This window comes from Theobroma cacao, chromosome 9 (assembly GCF_053813885.1).
Source record: "Theobroma cacao isolate CCN51 chromosome 9, ASM5381388v1, whole genome shotgun sequence".
In the NCBI taxonomy this organism is placed as follows: domain Eukaryota; kingdom Viridiplantae; phylum Streptophyta; class Magnoliopsida; order Malvales; family Malvaceae; genus Theobroma; species Theobroma cacao.
In genome coordinates, this window is record NC_142647.1 from 9979614 (window position 1) to 10003774 (window position 24161).

Here is a 24161-nt window from a genome sequence, read left to right on the forward strand (position 1 = left end):
TACCGTCATTGTAGATGTTCCAATGGGTAATTCTAACAAGGTTAATCATAGGGATCTCATCGGCGTAGTCTGCCATTAACATGCCCGTGCCCCCATGGCGACTAAAGGATGGCAGCCTTAAGCAGTCTGAAAAATCTCCACTATCGACTTTCATAGCTACAATTTGATAATGATAACGTGTTCGTTCCCATTCTTTAAATGAGATAGCCTCATCCGGAGGAGCAAATATGGTGATTTTGCTGCCGTTGTATAAAGTAATAGTGTTGTTATTTTTTTCGTAGATACCATCATTTCGAGTTCTAAAACCTGAATCTGAATCTGCATAAGGTATGAGAGAAGGAAGATTTCTGTCAAGAATCAATGCCATGAGTTTGAAACCCGTACGCCATAGAGCTTTTGTGATCTTATCAACTTGTATAACTACTTTAGGGCTATCTGGTCTTGGTTTGAAATTGGAGTAAAGCTGGTCCCAGCTCAAACCATCGCTTTCAGTCGAGACATGCTGCGAGGTATTAGTTTCATTAATTGAAGTTTGAGGACGATGAATAAGTAGGAAGACAATGGCATAGAGGAAACACTGGAAGATGATAGAATAAAGGAAACGCTTGGAAGCCATGACACAACACAAAATAGGGGCTAATGCATGTGACCATCAAACTTCATAAAATATATATAGCTTGGAGTCTCAACAGAAGTTAAATTCTTTTTTAGGTAAAAGTATAGGTGGACTTGACATCAATTACCGGGAAACCACTGGAAATTATAGTTTTTTTTTTTTATTGCTTGTATTTCTTCTTTATTAATCAAAAGGTGTAATTATTCCCAATCAAAAGGTGTAATTATTCTTATGGACTTGACATAAATATTTAGAACACCAATGTCAATTATATTTTTTTTTCTTTGTATAAAAGAAAATTTTATAGTTCAAATTTAAGAACTCTATCCAATTCTCGTCTCAATCTTATCATCTTAACTAAGCCAAATACCAATGGAAATTATAGTTTACCTTGTTAGTATATTATTGTCTCTTTTTTTCTTAATTAATTAAATAATTGGTTTTAACATATATTTTGTAAAATTGAAATTAACCATCTATTAGAATTTAGGTACTTGACTTAATGTTGGATATATATCTCTCTTTACTTTAAAGAGTCATCTTTAAATCCCTCTTCTTCACAATTCAAAAGAAAAATAATTTTTTTTTATTCAATATGCAGAAGATAGAGAATTCCATTAACCAATTTCCATCATCATAATAGTTCAATTAGTAGGCTATCAAATACAGTAAGACCATCCTCTTTCCTAAATTACTGTTCGATGGTAAAAGACTATACAATCTTATGAAACTGACAAATGCCAACTGATGCACAAAATGGAGATTGGAACTTTATTTGGGGTTTCAGTTTTAGTCCTTAATCGATCTCTTCCGGAAGTGAGAAGACCGTCTGAATAACACTTGTGATGGAATATTGAAGATGAAAGACCATTTCCGCAGCGTCTTAGGCACTGTCCAAGAAAATGTTGACCATAAAAAGCCATCATGGTTAAAATAGGCATCAAGAATAATAGACTAAAGGGCTAGTCATAATACATGGGAAGAGCAAGAAAGAGGCAAAAAGAAACAAAGAACAAAAAGCAATAAATTATACCACACACATTAAAGCAATAAATTCACGAGTATTTGTGTTGGCTCGTCTTCGATCACTAGAATGTCTCCAGTTTGTCTACACTACAATCAAGCTGATTAGGTCCCTTCCCTTGTCATGTGACAGCAATCTTAGCTACCAAATTACTTTATCTTCAATTTATGTTATACTATGACTTATTGGGTGAGCATAGGTCTATTTCTTCCTAATTGCTTATTTAAAATATAAGTCAAATTTAATCAATTAATAAAAACACACCATTAATTAATTAATTAATTTGTTTGTTAATTTTTTCCACATATATGTCATGCGTTATACATTGAATTTGAAAATTATTTGATAGTTATTGTAATTTTTACTCTCATTAAAAAAGCTTGTTAAATTTTCAATTCCATTCATGCAAATTCACCGTCTACTAAATAGGATGTATACCACACACCTATATTTTTCTCGCTTAATGAGCACATTTAATTACCAAAATAAATTGTTTCATGCATTTGGTGCAGTAATTAGGGTGACATTTTGCATTCTCAACAATAATAGATCCTACTTTAATTAAACACATGGATATAATGCAAATTAATGTAAAATCAAGTAAAAACAAAAATGGTGCAACTAGCTTTGAGCCAATAGTTTAAGACTAATAATAACAACCACAATCAGCAAAATCTAACTCTAACTAAAATAAATAAGTAAAATTTCTGAATCGATCTCCTTAAAAGTTTGATTAATTAAGTATTCTTTAAAGACTCCCAAAGCGATAATTGAAAAAATTCTGAACTCCATGAACAATGATGTGTCCGTCATTGTAGATGTTCCAATGTGTGATGTTAACATTGTTGATGGATCCGTAACCAGTAACAAGGACATTGCGATAGGAATGGCATGTGAGCAACTCGGAACCCCTTTGTACGGACCCTGAATTGAAAGCTTCTTTATCGACCTTGGCAATCACAAACTGGTACTCCAACACCTTCCAATTTTCATAATCCGAGAAAGATTCGTCCACCGGAACAAATATGGTGATTGTATTGTTGTTGTATATGATCACACTGTCTGTGGCATAACAAAGGCGACAGCCAGCAGGATACGTACCACCGAATGGAACAACGGTGTGGAGATGGTTTTGGAGAATTAGAGACATGATTTTGAAGCCAGCATCCCACACAGCGTCGATAATCCCATCAACTTCTATAATGGCGTTGATTTCTGATGGCTTGAACATCGAGATGAGCTCTTCTCTTGGTTCCGTTGGAATTCCAAGTGATTGGAATGTGGGCAGAGTTTGAACAAAGACAACAGCAAGAAGAAAGGCTAGGGTGTATTTAGATGCCATGATCAGGATTAATAGAGGAACAAAACCCCTAGTTCAGGGGATTAATGCACTAGGATTATTATTATTATATATACACAGAGTTGGATTTAGTTATAAGAGTAGGTGTATAATTTGATACAAAGTCAAAAACTACGAAGGCTGTTGGCTTCAAATCAAATTATTAAATCTCTCGCTTTCTTCTTTTTTGGCTGCCTTCTAAAATTTTACTTAATTTGTTGCTAGTGCATGAGGTTTTTAAACCTTAAGGAATCCCTAATACATAAATATGGGTAATCATAATATTTTGTTAATTAACTCAATGCTAGTAAATAATTTTTCTGTTGAGCTATTACAATTGTGACATAATAAAAGTCAAATTGTAACGTCATTTTTTATTAACAGGCAATATAAAATCAATTGAATATTTTATTGATAAATGAATAGCTCATAAAACATCAAAATTTGAATTATTTTATTTTATGTACATATAATACAAAAACTAATTAAACTAAGACATTTAGAGAAAACTTATTAAAAAATATATATAGTAAACCATCTAACCTAAATCAAAACAACAAGTTGGAGATTTTCCCAACCATATACATTCTCTTTTAGCCCCTGCCTTTCGATCCTAGTCCAGATATATATGAATAATTATTATTATCATTATTAACATTATTTCTAGGTTGCTCATGATCTTTAGTTGTTTGAGTATTCAATCTTCGTTAAACCCTTTCATTAATTATATATGTTACCTCTTATGTAGAAAAACAGGAAAAGGTAAATTGAAGAATAAATGACTTGTGTGTGACAAGATGTCTCTGTATTGGTTGTTGGATATATAAGATTTGAATGGGCAGCTAAAAGAATCCATTGGCGTTGCTATGGAGCAAACATTAGCCAGTGCCCAATATTTTCTCTTCTTGACCTTTACCATTATAAGCTTAACCAGACCAAGTCCGACCTTCCAAGCAATGGCTTTGACATCTACAAGGCTGGTCATTAAGGTTGTGCACCGTGATTCCATTCACTCTCCGTATTACAGTAAGAATGACAATGTCACAAACCGCGTAGAACGTGCTATGAAAAGTTCAATCCTGCGATTTACTTACTTTCAGAGAAAGGTTAGAAGAAGTTTGCCAGACCCAGATTTCCAAGCTGACATTCTTCCTAGTGTAGATGGTTCCATGCTTTTTATGAATATATCTATTGGCCAACCACCTGTTCCCCAATTCACAGTGATGGACACTGGAAGCAGCCTTCTGTGGATTCAATGCCTTCCTTGCAAACGATGTTCTAAACAATTTGGTCCAATATTTGATCCTGAAAAATCCTCCACATATGCTTACCTCTCATGCAATTCTCAGTTCTGTCACTATGCTCCTCGCGGCAGGTGCAACTTGCTCAACCAGTGTGAATACAACCAGATATATGTTCACGGTGATCCATCAGTAGGAATCCTTGCCAGAGAGCAACTCATTTTTAAGACATCGGATGAGGGCTCAGCAGCCATCCCTGACGTCATATTTGGGTGCAGTCAAGAGAATGGAAACTTCAAAGATCGCCAAATAAGTGGAGTAATTGGACTTGGCTTCAAAAAGTTATCCTTAGCAGCTCAATTGGGTTCTAACTTCTCGTATTGCATTGGCAGTGTTTTTGATCCTAACTATAGTCATAACAAATTGATTCTAGGCAATGGCGCTGTGCTCCAAGGTGACTCAACACCTTTAGAAGTAATCGATGGCCAATATTATGTAACTCTAGAAGGAATAAGTGTGGGAGAGAAAAGGCTTACAATAGATTCAAGTATATTCAAAAGGAAAATGTGGAAGAAAAGTGGAGTGATCATTGACTCTGGTTCAGCTACTACTTGGCTGGTGCAACAAGGGTTTGAAGCACTTCGCAATGAAGTTCAAAGTCTACTAGACATGTGGCTGACACGGTTTTGGTATAATGCATGGGCGTTGTGCTACATGGGAACAATTAGTCAAGACCTGGTCGGATTTCCAGCTGTAACGTTTCACTTTGCTAGAGGTGCTGATTTAGTGCTAGATACAGAAAGCTTGTTTGTTCAAATACAGCCTTATGCATTTTGCATGGCTGTGCTTCCAAGCTACGCTGGTGGTGACAATATAACAACTTTGTCCTTGATTGGACTGTTGGCCCAACAAAATTACAACATCGCCTATGATATTTATGGAAAGGCATTGTCTTTCCAAAGGATTGATTGTGAGCTCCTCGATGATTAGTGGTTTCTAATGGAGCCAGATCATGTAAATAATAAAAGCGTGGTCATGTTCCAATCATTACACCTGCTACATGGTCACTTAACCACTACGACATGTTTCGTCAAACTTATACCATTTGTGTTCTAAAATTTGAAAGCAACCTCCGAAATTTTTGAGTGAACTACTTTCCAAGAGCTCTGTTTTTTCATTTCACTCATCTATTCCTTGTCTTGACAAACTTTGGCCTTGAAGCCTTTTTCTCCATCTTTTCCCTTTTCTTGCGAGTCTTTTCATCCTCCACCTCTCCCTAATTCACACACAATCATAAAAGAAACTATGTTCAGTATATGATTTTTACTACTGCCTTAAAAGGTGAATATGAAGATGTGGAAATACCTCTGAGCCTTGCGATAAAAATCCTCTAATGAACCCAAATGATTTGTATGCTCCAAATGCTGGTATCTGACAAGCAACAAGAAACTCCGTAATATTTGGCATTACATTACTTGTTCCACCTAAGTAAGTTACAAAAGATTCAACAACAGAATCAGAATTTATTTCAGCAAATGAATATTAGCATCAAACTTTCCATTGGCAAATGCTTGTTCTTAAAGACTCATATCATCTTAAAATTCTAATATACAATTCCTTTTGGTTGGAACATCCTAGACAAACCTGGCAAATGACTAAAAGATATGCACTCTATCAATAGCACATTGAATCAATTACTTTTCACTGAAAAAGGAAACACCTAAATAGTTAATCTTAGAAATGCAAAAAAATATTATAGGAGAAACTATCAATAGAAAAATATTTTCTCATGAGAAGCTCATGTGAAACATGATCCATCCACACCAATAAGCCAAAGCCTTCTTGTCTAAAGAGTAGCATGCAATAGATCTCCACGAATGTGGTATGGTCACACGTGTATGTCTTTCATAATGAGAGTCAATGCAATTTAACAATTAGATTAGCTACCCTTTGCTACACAAGTCTGACAGAAGGGACATGACTAGATTATGAGCTTAAATTTGTTCACCTTAGAGGTCCCTAAATAACACTAACAATCCACTAATCTATTTTACGGCTTTTCAGGCTCTACAACTACTAAAATGATTTCAGAACTTAGACTTTCAGCTGTACTCTGCACCGAAACACTTCATGAAAGATGGCAGGCTACACATGTCTAACTGAAAATTAGGTTTCTCAATGGAACATCCATTTAAGCCATATGATCAGCTAAAAGGCCAAAGATATCTGGGCAGTACTATGCCAGCCAACTTACCACTAAAAGAGCAGCCCTAAAAAATTCCTTTTTTGGCTAGTTAACCATCCAAAGACAATCGGACAATATTAAGCAGCAGAAATGAACCTACTAAACCAAAATTATGCTCTCCTAGTCAAATGAACCAAGCCAATTTCTTCCAAAATTTTCATTTTTTCATATTTTTTCCCCAAGATATTTTGGGAAACTTCACTTTTTCTTCACATTCTGTTCTCAAGAAAACGTAAAAGCACATAAGCATTACATGAACTCCCTCCCCCAACTACAAAATGCTCTTCCATTCCAAAAGTAAATCAAAAGATGGCAGTATCAGATCAGTGCTTTCCATAAGCAAACTAAGTAAATAGAACTTACCACCAGATATGTATACCAAAACTTTTCAGAGATGATGGACATCAGTTGCACAAAACTTGTAATGTAGATTACATCATGTAAATAGCTGCAAGAAATGAGCAACAGTAAGTCAGAGTAATTTATTGCATGCAGAAAAAAAAAACAATTACAGATTGTAACACGATAGATTGAATCAATTCATAATGTTAACAGAACTTAATTATGAACAAAAATATTTGAACTGTCCAGTTCCAGTTAATACATAAATGAAATTGTTGCCAGATAAGAAAATTAAGAATTCCTGATTTCAGAGTTTAAAACATACACAGTATGATTCTCTACAAGCGGCTTCTCCTCCTCCCATCCCCTCCCTCCCCTCTCATCTTATTCCTAAGTTCTTGAATCAAGAAGGACAAATTCTCCTTTTCTGAACACTTATATCCCCAACACAATCATCATGACTAACATTGGTATATAACTGTACTTCATTCATAAGAAACAATAAAATATCTCATTCTTTCCCACAATAAGCATACATTCTCATTTTATCATGTCTGGCAGATTATATCTTAGCTGATGATAGCTGCCTAAATACAAGAAAAGTATCCACATTTAAAGTATTAAAATCCTAACACCTTCAATAAACAAGTAAAATAAAACAGCAGTTAAGGAGACTTGTAAAAGAATAAGGCAACCTAAATTTATGATCTAAGAACTACACTTCTTGCATTCTACCTGCCATGCAACTCCTCCGATGCAGCACCAGTAGAAATTAAGATAGAAAACAAAAAGAAAAGGAGAAGAAAAAAATGATTGGGAGATCTCAAATCTCAACTCCGTATTCAAACTCTTGGAGAAAAAGAATAAAACACTAACATATCACCAATTGCGTAATTATATGAGCTCTCAAAACCTAATAAAAGCCCATACAAATAAAGCTGAAGTGAAGTCATAACGATTCACTGCCTAAGGTAGCTAAGCCTAAAATCCTTACACAGTGGTCATCCATTAAACACATTGCCTCACTTACAAAGAATTAGAATGTAATCAGAATGGTCCTACTAACTAAGCTCCTCATATACATATATATATATAAAACATTGAACAACAAAGACATACCCACAAATTCCGCCAGTACTCATATCAAATCCACCATCAAGAAGCTCTCCATCATTAGCATAAGTAGGTTTTGCCATCTGGGCAAGCTGTTGATAGGGGATAAAGTAAGCGGCAGAAGTCAAAACTAGACCAACCCAATGTTTCCATGTGAATGAGGAATGGAAGATCAGCATCCTAACCAAGACAAATATAACCTAGATAAACAGCAAATCAGAACATCAAACCAATAAAATAAGATAGTTAACAAGTAAAGAATGCAACTATCAAGACAAGAAAATAAAATTATACTTACAACCCAACAACCACCCCTCCCCCTCTTTCTTCAACATCAACTAAAAAGTAACAACAGCAAAAACTTCAATATGGTTGTGTGTCAAACAAAAGCTAACTATGACAAGGTTACACATGCTACTAAATGAAAATGCAAAATGTTCAACTAAAAAAGGCTATACATAGCATATTTTTGTTACTATGAAATTAATAAAGAAGAAAAAATTCTGATGTTAGAAACTACCGAGATAAACACTAAGACTAGTTTCCAACTTCCAATTGGTTATGACTTACAAAATCACCGTTGTTTAGTAACCAAGCTTGCATGTCATTGGCTTAAGCCTGTGGAGTGTGGCTCACAGTCAGTAGCGAATTACCTAATTACGCAACCAGCCACAAATTTCAAAGTTATTAAATTTCACTTATATGAGAATAATGCATGCATACACAATAATCACACATATGGAGAGACGTGCAGCCAGACTAAAACAATGAACTAAGGGTGCAGTTCGAATGTGTACAATAATCCCAAAATCCAATTCAATTCCAAATGAATCCATGCCATCTATAACTATTAAGTTTTGCCTTTCCTAATTGTACATCAAAATGTTATCACTTGAGCATAAACGTTCTTATCGATGAATTCAATCATAAACCTAATTCAATCAGAATCTAACACTTTTAATTAATTTCAAAACTAACGAGTGATTAAGTTAATGAAGTAGGATTTCAAAAATTAAGGGAAAATGATAAATAATAATAATAATAATAATAATAATAAGATGAGATGAGAACGTACATTGCAGGCAATGATGATGCGACGGAGATTCGCCATGTGCCGAGTATTCTCCTCCTTTCGCTTCTTGGCACCTTGATTTGCCATTTCTCTCTCTTTTTCCGGGGAGTGGTCAACGAGTGTGACTCGGTGAAACCCTAAGGTAGTACCAGCGTGTTGAAGAACCGAAGGGGAGAGGGGAGGAGAGGAAAGTGAAAAAGGCCTACAACGGTACCCGAAACAACAGGGTTGTCTAGGCCCAACCCAAAATAGATTATTGAAGATACAATTCCAAATTTCTATTATTTACTATACAGTATTCAGTTTTGACGGCTGGGGAAACTAGTAATTAATTGTTTGTTAATACTACAACTGCTGACTGCTAGTTGTAATTAATTAAGATCCATAATCAAAGAAAAAAGGGGAGATCCAAGTTACTGGGAGACTTGGGCCTGAGGAAGGGGGTCCTCTCTTGTTTGGGTTTTGTTTTTTAATAAGGTACAACTATTGAGAGAGGGATTCCGGACACATACATTTTATTATTGAATTATGTATTAAAGTGTATTAGTCTCTCGGATTTGGGGCATTTTCAAGATGAATATAAGATGGGTAATCGGGGATGGTTGTCGGGCAAGATTTTAGTACGACACTTGGGTTGGGGAATGGCCTTTGTGTAATGCGGGAAAATTGATAGGTTTTAATATAGCCGATTATAGCTCCATTAAGGATTATTTGTTGTCCAAGGATTGGGATAAGCCTCAACTTATTAACATATTGTCTGCCAAGGAATTACAATTATTATCCAATTCTATTCTTTCTCTGTCGACGATTACGTTAGATAAGCCGTTTTGGCCTTTTGCCTCATCAAGGAATTTTTTTTGTAGCTTCAGCATATGAGATGTTATGGAAAGAAAATCTAGGCAATGAAAGAAGTAATTGTGAGGCTTGGAAATTAGCTTGGCAGTGGCGTGGCCCCCAGTTGATCAGGACTTTCCTCTTACCATGTTTGCAGAAATGTTTACTGACTAACAAGGAGAAGGTTCATAGGCACTTGTCAAATGATGATATTTCTCCACTATGTCGTGATGTGGAGGAGACAATTTTACATATGTTGCGTGAATGTCTTACAGCAATGTCAATTTGGAATTGTTTTTAATCTCAAGGTGAGATTACTCAACTTAATATTCCTTCTTGCTTCGATTGGATTGTTTTTAATCTGAGCAGTAACAAGCTGCAAGTTAATAATCTTCCATGGCTTGTTATATTTAGAGATGTCCGTTGGCTTTTGTGGAAGTGGAGGAATGATTTTGTTTGAAGGTAAAGTATTATCTTTGGGGGGTCGTATAAATTTGATATTCAGCTTTGCTCGAGCTATACAAAATGCCTTAGAATACATTTGGGAGAGACAGCTTCATCCATGACCAGGCGTGAGGAAATTCTTATAGGTTGGTCTCATTCATCGAATGATTGAATTGTATTGAATTTTGATGGTGCATATCAAAATCTACTGGACAAGCAACTACTGGTGGTGTACTACATGACTCAATTGGCCAATGTTGTGGTGGCTTTGCTGCTAGATTGGGTGTTTGCATTGCATACCGAGCATAACTCTAGGGTGTATACAAAGGTTTGAATCTTGCATGGCATTTGGGTTTTCACAGGATTATTTTACAAGTGGATTGTCAACTTGCAGCTCTACTCCTCATCCTTGTCATAAACTCAGATTTAATAAACGCAATTCATAGCTTGATGGGGGGGCAGTGGGAGATTATTACACTACATATTTATCAAGAGGGTAATCGATTAGTCAACCTTTGGCTAATTTAGACTTTAGTTCAATTGAGGTATTTTTTATTTTTCATTCTCCACCTGTAGGTGTTAGGGAACTTATGATGTATGATAATTTGAGAATATGTTTTCCTTATTTGATTAGAATATAAAGTTGTTTTTTCAAAAAAAGTGTATTAGTTAATTAATTAATCACACTTAACTTAATATGAATTTATTTAATTTAATTGATGGTTATTAAATTATTTTTATTCTTTAAAAAAAGTTATTAAATTATGTTTATGTTAAGACAATATTTGATTTTGATTTTTGAATATGATAGTTTTTCATGCATCCCTTAAAATCTTAACAAATGAGATCTTAAAACATTTTTCAACAAAATCTTTATTTAATTTAGACTCTCTTAATTATTATTTTTATCATTCACTTTTGCTATGAGTTATTTATTTTTAAAAAAATTATAAAAAAAGAAGAAATGATACAAATAAAATTATTGTTATTAAAAAAGAATATTAACATATTTTATATTTTAATCTTTTTTAACCTTTTACATTTGAAAGCAAGAAATAAAAGTTAGCTTAAGGGATCCGACATTATCTAGAATATAATATTGAAATGAAAATATTTAATTAATACAAGTAGCATTAGATGGAACGTTAGTTGGTTCTGTGCGTCACATGAGAGATGGTGGCCCTGGGAACACTTTGCACCAATACTATTGTCGTATTTATGGCATCTCTAATTAATTAAATGTCTCCACCCTCCTACTATCTTCGATTTTGATTTTTCCAGGTTATTTTATCAGTAGTAATAAAATAATATAAATTCAACAATTAATGGTTTTGTTTAAATGATGAGATTCAAATTCAAAATATCATTTCACCTTCATTACGTGAATTAAGTCCAAATGTACATGGAAAACTTTAAATTCACATTTATGCAATTTATGGATTTCTTTTTTGCTAAAATATATTAAACAAAATTGAATTATGAATTGAGTGTATATTAAAAAATTTATGAAAACCATAACTCATATTATTTTGTCTATAATTTATTTTATATATAAGTACTGATGTTGAAAATTTTTTTGATTAAAAAATGGATATATTTAATTAATTATTTTTTAGATTGATATTTTAATTATTTTTATAATAAATGTTATTAAAATTTATCCAATTTTATAAATATAAATTTTAATTGTATTGAATGACTATGGTTAACAAATGTCTTACTTAATTTAATAGTAATGAATGATTTTTATCTTTCAAATTTTATAGTTTAAAAATTTATATTATTTACAAATAAATGAAAAAAATATTCATATACAACACACATGATAATAAATATTATTAATAAAAAGAGTACAGATCTTAAAACACGTCTTTTTCTAAATTTTATAGCAAAATTTTTTATTTGATGAAAATAAATATTGTTTTTTAATTATATTTTTAAATTGTTTATTATATATTTAATAAAATTTAATTTATGAATATAAATTTTAATTCTACCAAAAGGAGTATTTTTCATTAACTGAATTTATTTTATGATTAAAAAAAGTTAAAAATTACATTAAATTGCTTTATCTCAAGAGTTTTAATTTTACACTAGAAGATACCCACACTATGCAGCAGGAATTATAATGGGTAGAGATTTTCTTATGATAATATCATAATTTTCTTAAACAACTGAGCAATATGTATTTTATAAAAAAATTTTAATGTTTAATGTTAAAAATTGTGAATAATATTACATATCATAGCAACAAATTATATCATATATGCATATTCAGTTTCCTAATGTTAATTAACCTTTTACATATGTACAAAGATAACTTTTCTCATAATATACAAAAAGTTGTTCTATGTCCAATGATAAACACCATATTGTCCAAAAAAAATAGAATGGACTTTGATTTATACAAAGCATTCAAAATAAGCTGGGTCAACATTTTGAACAACTTTGCATAGACTAGATGGTAAGTAGAAGATATATTTTTTAAAATTTTCACAACAATATCTTTTTTATTAAAAATAATTCAAAAAATAGTTCATTCAAAAAATTTCTAACTATTTTCTTTTTTTAATTTCCTTTTTTTCTTATATTACTTGTCTATTTTTTTCATTTTCGACATGTTATTTTTTGACTTAAAAAATTAAAAAAAATTAACTATTCTTTTTCTTCACAAACCATAAGTAAATTCACCTTATTTATTCTTGTAATCCCAATCTTTGAAGTTTGTTAACATGAAACCAAATCGTAGACGAAGCGACAGAATGCAACTTTGTGTTAATGAATATTTCAACTAAGATGTATTTTACTGGTTTCAATTATTTATACAGTAGGTCACTCTATGTTTAATACATATTATTATTTAAAATTAATAAAAAAATGTAACTATATATTTAATATATAATTATTATTTAAAATAAATAGAAAACAAATATTAACACACCTTGCCCATGATATTAACTACTAATATATATAGAGAAAATTGTGAGAAATGACCTTCATAGAAAGGTGACTTCAAAAATGACAATCTCTATAATTTTAACTGTTTTTAGTTAATTTTTTATATGAATTGACAATAATACCCTTTAAACAATTTCAAATAAATTAAAATGGTTTTAGTTTTCTCTCTCCCGCCATTCAGAAAAAAATTTCAAAATTAAATCTCGATTTCTCTCTCTGCTCAAATATGTCTATTTCGCCATCCAATTCACAGATATGACATCAAGCTCTTTCTTATTTTGTTTTAATTTTTTGGATGGTGGATCTTGAGGTACTTAAGGACGATGAACAACGATTTTGCTCTTTGCAGGCAGCGATTTTGCTCAGGGAGAAAAAACAGCTAAAGCATGTTTGATGGGTTTTTATGGTGGTTCACGGCTTTGTTGTGTCTAGGATTGGGATGATTGTTAAGCATGTTTGCTAGGGATTTTGAGTTGATATTGTTCAGAAAATATTTTGTAAAATGGGTATATTTTGTTTTTGTATAAGGGGAGTGAACAAGACCTCCCGCTAGAGATATATTTTCTCTTGCTTTGGAGGGTTATGGAGATTTGTAACCTATCTTTTATGAAATGTACAATTTCATGACTTAGCAAAAAAAAATGTGTTTTAGGTTTTTGAGTTTGTTGGTTTATTCATAGAACCCCAAAAATGAGTTTATTAGTTTTTAAGTATTGCGTGACTTAATCACTGTGTGACTAGTTTTTAGTCATTATATGACTAGTTTTTATACATTGCATGACTGATTTTTAAGCAATGCCTAAGTCACATAATGCCTTACGAACTAGTCACGCAATGCCTTACTAACAAGTCACGCAATGCGTATCAACTAGTCATGCAATGCCTTATCAGAAACTAGTCACACAATACCTTATCAGAAACTAATCACGCAATACCTTATAAAAAACTAGTCACACAATACCCAAAGTCAGTCACGCAATGCATATTAACTAGTCATGCAATGCCTTATCAGAAACTAGTACGTAATGCCTTATCAAAAATTAGTCACATAATGCTCAAAGTCAGTCACACAATACTTAAAAACTAGTCACATAATTCTCAAAAATCACCAAAACTACTGAATTCTATTTAATAAGATCAACAACTTCAAACGATACATTATATTCTATTTAACAATATAATTAACAAATATGAATGCTTAAAATGTTCGAAAGTTTTTCTTTATATATCAAAAATCACTCTAAAATGTTTAAAAATGCTCAAAACGCTCATAGATTTTCTTCGTGTATCAAAAATTACTCCAAAATGTTCAAAATGCTTAAACGTTTTTCTTTCTGATAAGAAATACTCAAGAGATGAATAGTCTGATGAGTAAAGCTAAAAAAAATGAGTTAGTTTGAGACGCAAATCTAAACATACTTGACCCATTAATAGGTTTCGGGTTGAGACGCGAAGCTTAGGGAATGAGTTGGTTTCATTAAGGATAATTTTGTTTAATTTTTTTTTCTCTTGATTAAAACCAGATAAAATTATAAAAAAAATTATTTTTAAAAACACCTTATACCTCAGACTTATTTATAAAAAATACTCATATATGTATATTATATAAGTAAAAGAAAATCTCAAAAGAACTTTTTTCTTTAATCATGTAGAAGTCATAAAAATATATTTAAAAAATAAAAAATAAAAAGAGATCTATGTAGAATGCACGAGTCATAGTCGAGTATATATTAAAAAGAATACAATAAGCAACTGATTTTCGTGCCCGGGAAAGGACAGCATGAGAAAACTTTTGTCTCTAATATCTAAATTGTGAGCAGATAAGGAATCCCCAGGAATACCTAATTTTTTACCTTTTTTTTTTCAACGATTATGAGGTTCCCCTTTTTTCTTGCCTTTTTTATATTGAAAATGACTAAATAATTATTATGAATGACACCTGTCAATTGTGCATCACAAATAATGACAAAATATTTGAATTATAAAAGAACCAAAAACTTAGCCATACCTTTGTTAAAGGAATGAATTCGCTTTCACTTCTACTTTTGAAAAAGCAAAAATAATCTCAAATCACCAGGCCACCAACAATAATGCTCAGATGGAATATAACAAGAACTTCAATTAATACTTGTCCAAAGAAAAAAAATTATCTAAATTAAAATAAGATTTGAAAGGTAATTATAGTGTACCCTCAATACATTTTTAATAAAAAATAAGTAAATATTTTAAAAAATTATACATGTTTAAATTTAAATAATATTTGCTGTCACGCATTCTACGTAATGATTAAAAAATTACACACATTTAAATATTGTATTTTGATGCTAAAAGATTATAATTATTTTTTATATATACAATAAAATCATGCATTTTATTGCGTCAGAAGTTACATTTTTTTGTTGTTGTTTTAAAATATTACTATTTGTGTTTTGTGTTGAACTGTATACTTTAATTTTGTTTGTTTGTTTCTGAAAACAAGAAAGTACCCTTAAATTGAATACTGTTGGGAAAGGCCCAAGTGGGCACCAATGTTGGCAAATGTTGTAGATGCACGTGCGCGTGAGGGGTGGGCTTTTCAACCACTTTTTCACCCAACCACGCAAGAATCAAAAGGATAATTAAGATGGAAACACGCAATTAGGGCTGGCGCTTGCTTGCAATCCTTCCTATACAACTTAGTACTGTGTATTGAAGTCTACCCGTGCTGAATCGACACCCTATTTTCGGATTGGCTGATGTAGTTTGTTACAAGAATAAATGGAAACTTATTATAAGTTGAGAGAGCTTACCTTACCCTTTGCGCTGCCCTTTCTATCTGGGGATGATAATGAGTATCATATTACAGGATATTTGTAAATATTTGATTTGGTTACGTGAAATTAAAATATTTTATAATGAAGTTTGGATAGTAATTTAACTGTTGTATCGAATTTGGGCATTACACTTTAAGTATTCGATATCTAAATTCGATTATTTTTTTTAAATTTCATGTAATAAAATATAAATTCATATTATAAATTAAATTCATTCATAAAATTATGATTATTAATTAATTTATAATATTTTTAATACATTATTTTATATATTATATTTATTTATAAAAAATATAAGTATTATAAATTTTTTTAATATATCTACTTTAAATATAATATATTTACTTGCTATTTTGTGTTAACGTTACAAAAATTATCACTTATAAAATCATTAATTATAATATATACTTTCGTGTATATAAACTTATAAAATATATATTCAAAAAAAATTGTGAGGTTAGAATAATTTTAGAATCTAGTTTTTTTTTTAATTTCATGCAAATACTCATATAATTAATTAAACTTATACTGTTTAAGTTATTATTTGAATATTTATTTTTAGTTATTTAAGTTAATATTAAATTTTTTATTATTTAAATTTAAATTTTATTATTTTTATATTTTTATAAATTTAATTATTAATAAATTATATAAAATATAAATAAAAATATTATTTTATATAAATACGGATTCAAATCCAGTTAACTTAATACTCATAAAAAGTATTTTAATAATTTTATTATATTATCAAATTTTTAAATCAATTTAAATGATTATTGAATAGTAAATATATGTTAAAATTCGAATTAAAATAATAAATTTAAAAAATATTTAAATAATTATAAAATTTAATTATTTTATTTATTAATTAAGCGAATAATTTGTACGTTGACGTCCCTAATTCAATCCTATTCTTACAGCAAACGGAGGGACGCAGCAAAATAAAAACGTAACACCGACATGCCCCTCGCTGCTGGGGTGGGGCTAGGCGGGGCGCACAAACAGGCAGTCCTCAATTTGTGGCGATGGGTTAATGGGATGAGCATGGGGATTCCAGCGAATTAGTTGGGGCCCACATTCCACCTGTGTAAGGTTTTTCGTTTTATCTTTTTCTTTTTTCTCTCTCAGGCAGCAACGGCAAGATATAAAAGGAAAAAACAAAAATAGACATTACATTCCAGTTACTCTTACCACAGTAAAAAAGGGGGATTGCTGACATGATCCCACGAGACGTTTGTTTAATTAAATTGGGATGGTGAGTGAAAACAGCGCAAAGTGTACGTGTAAATCCAACCAAGTCGGACTTGTCGGGCACCTCCACCTCCACCTCCACCTTCTGTAGTCTCTTTCTTTGCCGTTTCTCGGGAGGGACTCCCCTCCCTACCCTCAAACTTTGGGTCTCTTCTCGATTCCACAACCCAAAATACTATTGTCTTATAAATTATTTGCTTATATTCCCTGGTAAAAGAAAAAACGATTTTTTTTCCAACTCAGAATTTCACAAAGTTTATGCTCGTCCAATTGGTGGAGCCTATTGAATTAATCAGGTGTGCGCTTCTTATTTTCTGTTTTTGTTTTTTCTCTTTAGTCATTTCCCTTTCCTGTTTATGAATGATCAGTAGTCCTTTTCTTCTTCTTATTATTTTTTTTAACTTTTGTTTTGTAAAACTGGAAACTGAACCAGTTGGATCAATTGCGTTGAAAATTTCAATTTATGTCATCAAAGAAGAAAAAAGAATTCTTGACCACTTCCTTTCTTTCATAATCATTTATGTGTTTTATTCGTAAATAATTAGGAGTTCAATATTCACTTTATTAATTCATGCAAAACAATTATTCGTTGATTAAATATATTTCCTGTTTAATCGCTGTGATATTAGTATATGTTCTTATTCTCCCCCAAAATTTTATTGGTAATTAAAGATTTATGGTGGGCAGATAACTGTTTTTTTTTTAAATATTAAATCTTTTTATGGAATCCAGAATCTATTCTGTTTCATATAATTGAAACTGAATTTACTTTTTTTTTTTTTTGGTTTCAGGAAACTGTATATTTGCAGGATTTTAGAACTTGAAGCTCTTATTTTGTTGGAGCAACTTGTTACTGGAATTGTTTTTTTAATTGAAAATGAGAGCGGCTGTTCGACCAGTTCGCAACATAATAACAGCTTTTCGACATCAAACGAGTAGTTATTCAGGTGCTGTCATAAGAAGGCGAAGTCATTTGATTGGAAGCAATGCTAGTTCTGTTTATAGGCTGCCTGGGGACGCAGAAATCCATAGATTTTTATTCCCTGCTATTTTTGTATCAAAAGCTTTCTCAACGGATACTGCTGCTAACGTTAATATCTCAGGTTCTACTTCATTTCGTGTCATTTGTTCCTTTTGATTAAATTAATTAGCTTAGGACGTAGAGCTGAATGTGAAATTGTCATTTATGCTGTATGCTATGCAGAAGTGAACAGAGCAGGGCCGCTTGTGGAGTATGAACGAAGGATTGCAGCTGGTGAACTGGTTGATGGTGATGCTTGCCAGGTATTAATTTCACTTTCTCCTTGCATTCCTTGCTTATTTTTCCCAATAAATAGTAAAAAACATGAAAGGGTCTGATAGTTGATGTTATGATAAATGGTTTTTTGTGTGAACCATCCAGTCATTAATCGAAAGCAATGCAGAACTTTGAATCCAGCTTCATATTCATGAAAATGTGTGCACCTGCTAAATGCTTGAGTTGGAATTTCGCATGATTTGATTTGTAACTCTATGGAAGGCATATGTTTTTATTTATTAAATGTGTTCTGCTTGTATTGTCTTAGGCAATTTTGAGGCCCAGTATTGTGAAGTTATTCTGACAATTATTTTTGCAGGTAGGCACTTTAAGAGAACTTCAAAGGCTTTATGATGAGATTGTGGAGTCAGCTGATGCCTGTCGGTTGGATCGTTATGCAGTTCCTGAGAAAACTGTAAGGTAAATTTTCTGTTCTATTTCTCCCATGTTTGAACCCCTGTTTCCTAATTTTCCTTATTCATGGATAGATTGCATTCTTGCTGTTCATCTTAATTAAAATTTAGTTTCACCATGTTCTTGTTGTTTTATTTCATTTATCAATAGTTGGCCACTATTTCGTTTTTCTTCAGGAATCAGTGGTTTTGGTCTCGTTTAATGCCACAGTCTTCATACTCCCCTGTAAAGGGATTATATCTTTATGGAGGAGTAGGCACTGGGAAAACTATGTTGATGGACCTCTTCTTTGATCAATTGTAAGTTTCATTTGATTTGTTAATTTTATTGTATATTATGCTGTTAGCGAGCAAAATGGAGATAATATTGCATTCAACTTAAAATATGGGTATATTGTTCAAATAATATATGGTATCTGTATATATAAACCTGTGATATTCTTATTTTCCAGCCATGCCAACTGCTCTTAGTTGCTGATTTCTCTTTTAATGTACTATTTCCACTTTTTCAGGCCCGGGAATTGGAGGAAGAAAAGGATTCATTTTCATGACTTCATGTTGAATGTTCACAGTCGCTTGCAGGTAAGATATCAGTGTTTCTCATAGTTGAAGTTAATTATTGAGTGAGAAAACATCTCACACTGCAGACAGGGCTTTGTTCTGGGTATAGTAATTGAGCTGTGTTAATTCAACAACTTCAGTTTTGGTCAATATTCTTATCATTCTTACTAGCGATGGGCATCTCTATGATTCTGTCAATTAAGATTTATTGATAGGGTCAGTGGCAGTTCTCTAAATGGACATATATGTCAGGTTGGAAGCTAGTTATTTTATGTTTATGAGTTAAAACTGACTCTGCTCCCCGCCCTTGTAGATGTGTATTTATTTATAGTATGCACATATGTACTTGTTTAGACTTTAGATTCTTTCATTGTCAAGCTATGTCTTGTAGTTGGAATTTTCTAACAGAATCTTAATCTGTCTTTTCCACTGCACTTGATTTGAGTTTATAACAATCATGAATTCTTGCAGAGGCACAAGGGTGTGGCAGATCCACTTGAAGTTGTAGCAGGAGAGATATCTGATGAGGCAATTTTACTATGTCTAGATGAATTTATGGTACAGCATTTATGGTACTGTTAGTTTTCTGCACAAAAGGGGAAAAAGATTTATTGAATTATCATTTATTATTCTGCTTTAACATTCAACTCAATTGCTTAAGAGTTTTGCAGCCAAATTTTGATTCCTTGTTTGTGGTCTTTTATAGGTGACTGATGTTGCTGATGCATTGATACTTAACCGTCTCTTTAGACATTTGTTCAGCAATGGTGTTGTAAGTAAATTTATCTTGTTGGAATTATTTTTTGTTAGCACTCATTTTCAGTTGAAAATTAACATGAATATTAATTGCATGGGCTCTGATGGGAGGCAAGTGTAGATACTGGTTGCGACTTCAAATCGTGCTCCAGACAATCTTTATGAAGGTGGTTTGCAAAGGGATCTTTTTCTACCCTTTATTGCCACTTTGAAGGTATGTGTGGAGACTTATTAATGTTGTGCTTTGGGGGGTTTTGGTGGGTGCTGGGTGAAGTTTTGTGAGTCATATATATAGAATGCATTTGGAAATTATTAAAAACTTGGGGAGCTTATGTTTCTGTAGGAACGATGTGTTGCTCATGAAATTGGTTCAGCAGTAGACTATCGGAAATTGACCTCGGTATGATATCAATCCTTCCTGTGTAGATTCGCTGAAATTTCATTTCTGCAATTCTAGCTTGAAATAATCATTTTCTAATTTCCTATGTGCAGGCAGAACAAGGTTTCTACTTCATTGGCAAAGATTTGTCAGGCATCCTTGAACAGAAATTTCAGCAATTGATTGGTGAACATGTTGCTAGTCCACAAGTAGTTGAAGTAGTTATGGGTAGGACGTTGAAGGTACGTGCTAGACTGCTAATCTGTATTCAATATAGGTATCAATTGATTGATTTAAGCTTTTTTTTTTCTTGTGATCAGGTACCATTTGGTGCTAATGGATGCGCTTACTTCTCATTTGAGGAACTTTGTGACAAACCTCTTGGGGCTGCTGACTACTTTGGATTGTGCAGTAAGTGATATTCAAGCAATGTTGATGTCTATGGTGTTTTTCTTGTTTTGAGTCTCAACTAGTTAGGATAAGAATATCCTGAATATGAGTTTGGTACTTTAGATTAGGAACATAAATGATAGTTATTTCTACGGTAACCAAGCATGTCAACACCAACAACAGGACAAAAAAAAGTGATTTGTTATCTTAATTGTGTTTCTCCTGCATAAACACAAAAAATTAGTAATCACTTTCTGTTAAAAAGTAGGCCTCTTTTATGCATTTGACACTACCATTTTGTCATAGAGAAGTTACCTTGGTTGCAGGCTTGGAGCAGCCTGAATATGGATTTGTTTGTTAGTTCTTTTGGTGGACAATGTATTAGGAATCTCCTTGACAAAAATCTTTCTTTTCTTCTTTTGATAGATCCTTTGATGAATATCTTAGGACATTGTGTTTGGATTGTATTTCTTACACTATCTTCTTCTGGCAGAGAATTTTCATACCCTGGCTTTGGAAGGTGTTCCAAAATTTGGGCTCCACAATAGGACAGCAGCATATCGGTTTGTCACTTTAGTTGATGTATGCTCCATTTCTTCTTGTAGCTTTGACTGTGTTTGGATATCATAAGACTGAATTCAACTTGTCTTTTGTGGACATAAGTGTTAATGTCATTTATTTTGTTTAGGATATGTATTGGTTTGGTCATTTATCCAGTTATGCTGGCATTAGTAGTCTGTTTTTTCTTAAGTTGGTTCCATGCAAGCTGTGAATGCATGAAGAGAAGTATTTTGTGTACAGGAAATGATTCTGTTTATGTTGAATGAATTGCTAACTAGCAGTCTTATAATGAGTATAACTTTTTAATGATGATGATTTTTTTTTTTTTGGAAATGCTTAATGATCAATGATTGATAGATCCATTAGCATTAATCTTGATTTCTTCAATGTTATGATGCATATTTTTTAGAGACGTGGTAATTTTTTGGACCTATAATGCTACAGGAGCACCATTCATGAGCTCATAATTGGAAAAATGCTTTGTTCTATTTTTTTTGTTTTGATGAAAAGCTATATCTGTTTCTATTATTTTCTTTGTTGCAGGTAATGTATGAGAACAGGTCCAGACTGTTGTGTACTGCTGAGGGTAGCCCACAAGAACTTTTTGAAAATATTGTGACAGTTTCAGATGCCCAGCAAATGGCCCCTAGAACCTCCTCGAGGTCAAGGAGAAATGATGATTCGGACCTTTGTGTGGATAATGAATTGGGATTTGCTAAGGACCGCACCATTAGTAGGTACAAATGCTATCCTTGATATGTAAACGTTTTTTGTATAACATATATTACTGAATTCTTTCTTTCTACAATTTTCATTAGCTTTCACTGCATACCGAACACCAATTCATGCACATACCATTACATTTTTCCAGCAATTATCTTTAGGTTTATGCGTTATTTTAAGTTAGTGGAGAAAATGGCACTTCATGATAGTGCTTTTAGTTTATTACTCCTTGCAATAGCTTTTCACGGTGTTCATCAAAATAACATGTATGATATCGTTTCTTATCACTTTCTTCTTGGAGCGTGTTAAATCTTATGTAGTTAGAGATAGTTCAGGTTTAGGAGACAGTTAATGACTTGCCCATTTCACCCTCCTGGAAGAGGTGTTAAACCAGAGGTGAAATGAAGATGGTTTACAGCTTTCAATTTTGATTTGCATGTTATGGTTGTCTGTCTGTTTTGAGTATTTAGTGTCCTTTAGTTAAATTAGTACTCTTTCTAAGCCCTTAGAGCCGTTTCCTTAAAGTAGAATGTATCATTACAGCTTTGAATTTTGCTTATTCTCTTTTTCTTCTAGGGTAACTAGCATGTAGGGGTGTGTATAATTCGGTTAAAACTGAATTAATTTGATAATTTGGTTGGTTATGGGAAGAAAGGTTTTAGATATTTCAGTGATTATGTAATTTGGTTTGGTACATTGAAAAACCGAATTAACCGAAATTTAACCAAATTAAGTGGAATGGCACATGAGTATTTTCAGTCATACCTTGTTTTTTTTATTATTATTATTTTCATTAGACAAAAAAAAAAAAAAAGAAAGCTAAGGAAAACCGTGAAACACCCGCATTAGCATGGGTGCCATTCATTTCTTTTCTGGAATACTGACTCTTAAAAAATCTAAATAATGCAGACTAACAGAAATGAACAGCAAAGAATACCTGGAACAGCATGCAGAGGAGAGGCAGCTTTCTCAAGAAGTTGCAAATGCAGATGCTGTACAAGCATAAAGCATGAAAGAGAACCCAACCGTTGTTGATGCAACGACATACTTGTATTCAACAATGTTGGGCTGACCCAAAGAGTACTTGTTTGAATATGATATTTATTAGTTTGAATAAAGAAAATTATGTAATTTGTAAAGTGGAAAATTATTATGGAAAGACCAGTCGTTGAGGAATTGTTAGATATAATGTTGTAGAAAAAACGAATAAGAAAGCAATCCAAAGAGGAGCTATACACGCAAGGATTTCAGGAATTGATCCGCGCCTTGAATGCTTTGTCTGCTTTCTTTAGATAACTTCAATGGTTTCTCGAATCATGTTTATGGTGTTTAGTTGCCATTCTTCTTCCATCTTATCTACACAATGTTTTTCTTTTTATTTCTTTTTTGTTACCAAATTAACAAATTTACTTGTCATTATCACTTTGTGACAGATGGTGATAATAAGGTGAGTTTTATTATTGTAAACCCTATCCTTTAGTCTCTCCCCATACGTTCCCTTCTTCTTCTACTCTCATCTGTCCCCTATTTCTCCCAACCTTCCCGAAACCAAAGAAAACTTGGTGATAAATTATAAATTATGGATAGATAAATTTGTAAATATTTATAGATATCGATAGATAGATTCTGGATAAGATTTATTCATAAATTATTAAATCCACATGTTATAATCGATATTGATAAAAAAAAGTAATGTGATTGTATTTTACGACTAATTTCATGCATTCTTCACAAAATGCGAATCCAAATTAATTAATAGCTTACACTAAATAGAATGTCTTTATATGAA

At 32.3% G+C, this 24161-nt stretch overlaps 3 protein-coding genes across 4 annotated transcripts; 2 read left to right on the forward strand and 1 right to left on the reverse strand.

The window, feature by feature from the left end:
- Nucleotides 1-3746: 3746 nt before the first annotated feature.
- LOC18589057 (Eukaryotic aspartyl protease family protein) lies at nt 3747-5210 on the forward strand. The gene has a single exon (XM_018127816.2). The coding sequence runs from the start codon at nt 3846-3848 to the stop codon at nt 5208-5210; it is 1365 nt and encodes a 454-aa protein (XP_017983305.2). The 5' UTR covers nt 3747-3845.
- On the reverse strand, nt 5087-9213 carry LOC18589058 (uncharacterized). Of its 2 annotated transcripts, XM_007013869.3 has the most exons (6): nt 8996-9205; nt 8491-8573; nt 7927-8120; nt 6829-6913; nt 5586-5651; nt 5207-5496 (listed from the first exon to the last, which is right to left on the reverse strand). In XM_007013869.3, the coding sequence occupies exons 2-6, from the start codon at nt 8521-8523 to the stop codon at nt 5404-5406; spliced, it is 471 nt and encodes a 156-aa protein (XP_007013931.1). In that variant the 5' UTR covers nt 8524-8573; nt 8996-9205; the 3' UTR covers nt 5207-5403. The 2 variants fall into 2 exon arrangements, with proteins under 2 accessions (XP_007013930.1, XP_007013931.1); XM_007013868.3 differs by lacking the exon at nt 8491-8573 and having other exon boundaries at nt 5087-5496; nt 8996-9213.
- An 8076-nt stretch (nt 9214-17289) lies between these two features.
- Nucleotides 17290-23626, forward strand: LOC18589059 (AFG1-like ATPase family protein). The gene is made up of 15 exons (XM_007013872.3): nt 17290-17588; nt 18084-18395; nt 18497-18576; nt 18909-19009; nt 19180-19302; nt 19515-19584; nt 20035-20121; nt 20270-20335; nt 20441-20533; nt 20663-20719; nt 20812-20940; nt 21019-21109; nt 21582-21670; nt 22193-22386; nt 23282-23626. Exons 2-15 carry the CDS (start codon nt 18170-18172, stop codon nt 23376-23378), a joined length of 1503 nt encoding a protein of 500 aa, XP_007013934.3. The 5' UTR covers nt 17290-17588; nt 18084-18169; the 3' UTR covers nt 23379-23626.
- Nucleotides 23627-24161: the final 535 nt, after the last annotated feature.

What these genes read in the sequence shown, in the direction of transcription:
- LOC18589057 (XM_018127816.2), top strand. Translation starts at nt 3,846, where the DNA reads ATGGAGCAAACATTAGCCAGTGCCCAATATTTTCTCTTCTTGACCTTT.
- LOC18589058 (XM_007013868.3), bottom strand. Translation starts at nt 9,079, where the DNA reads ATGGCAAATCAAGGTGCCAAGAAGCGAAAGGAGGAGAATACTCGGCAC. An exon ending in AGTACTGGCGGAATTTGTGG is followed by an intron (nt 6,914 to 7,926) that starts GTATGTCTTTGT and finishes CATTTCTTGCAG; the next exon opens with CTATTTACATGATGTAATCT. An exon ending in TTTGGTATACATATCTGGTG is followed by an intron (nt 5,652 to 6,828) that starts GTAAGTTCTATT and finishes GTTGCTTGTCAG; the next exon opens with ATACCAGCATTTGGAGCATA.
- LOC18589059 (XM_007013872.3), top strand. Translation starts at nt 18,170, where the DNA reads ATGAGAGCGGCTGTTCGACCAGTTCGCAACATAATAACAGCTTTTCGA. An exon ending in TTGATGGTGATGCTTGCCAG is followed by an intron (nt 18,577 to 18,908) that starts GTATTAATTTCA and finishes TTATTTTTGCAG; the next exon opens with GTAGGCACTTTAAGAGAACT. An exon ending in TTATGGGTAGGACGTTGAAG is followed by an intron (nt 20,941 to 21,018) that starts GTACGTGCTAGA and finishes TCTTGTGATCAG; the next exon opens with GTACCATTTGGTGCTAATGG.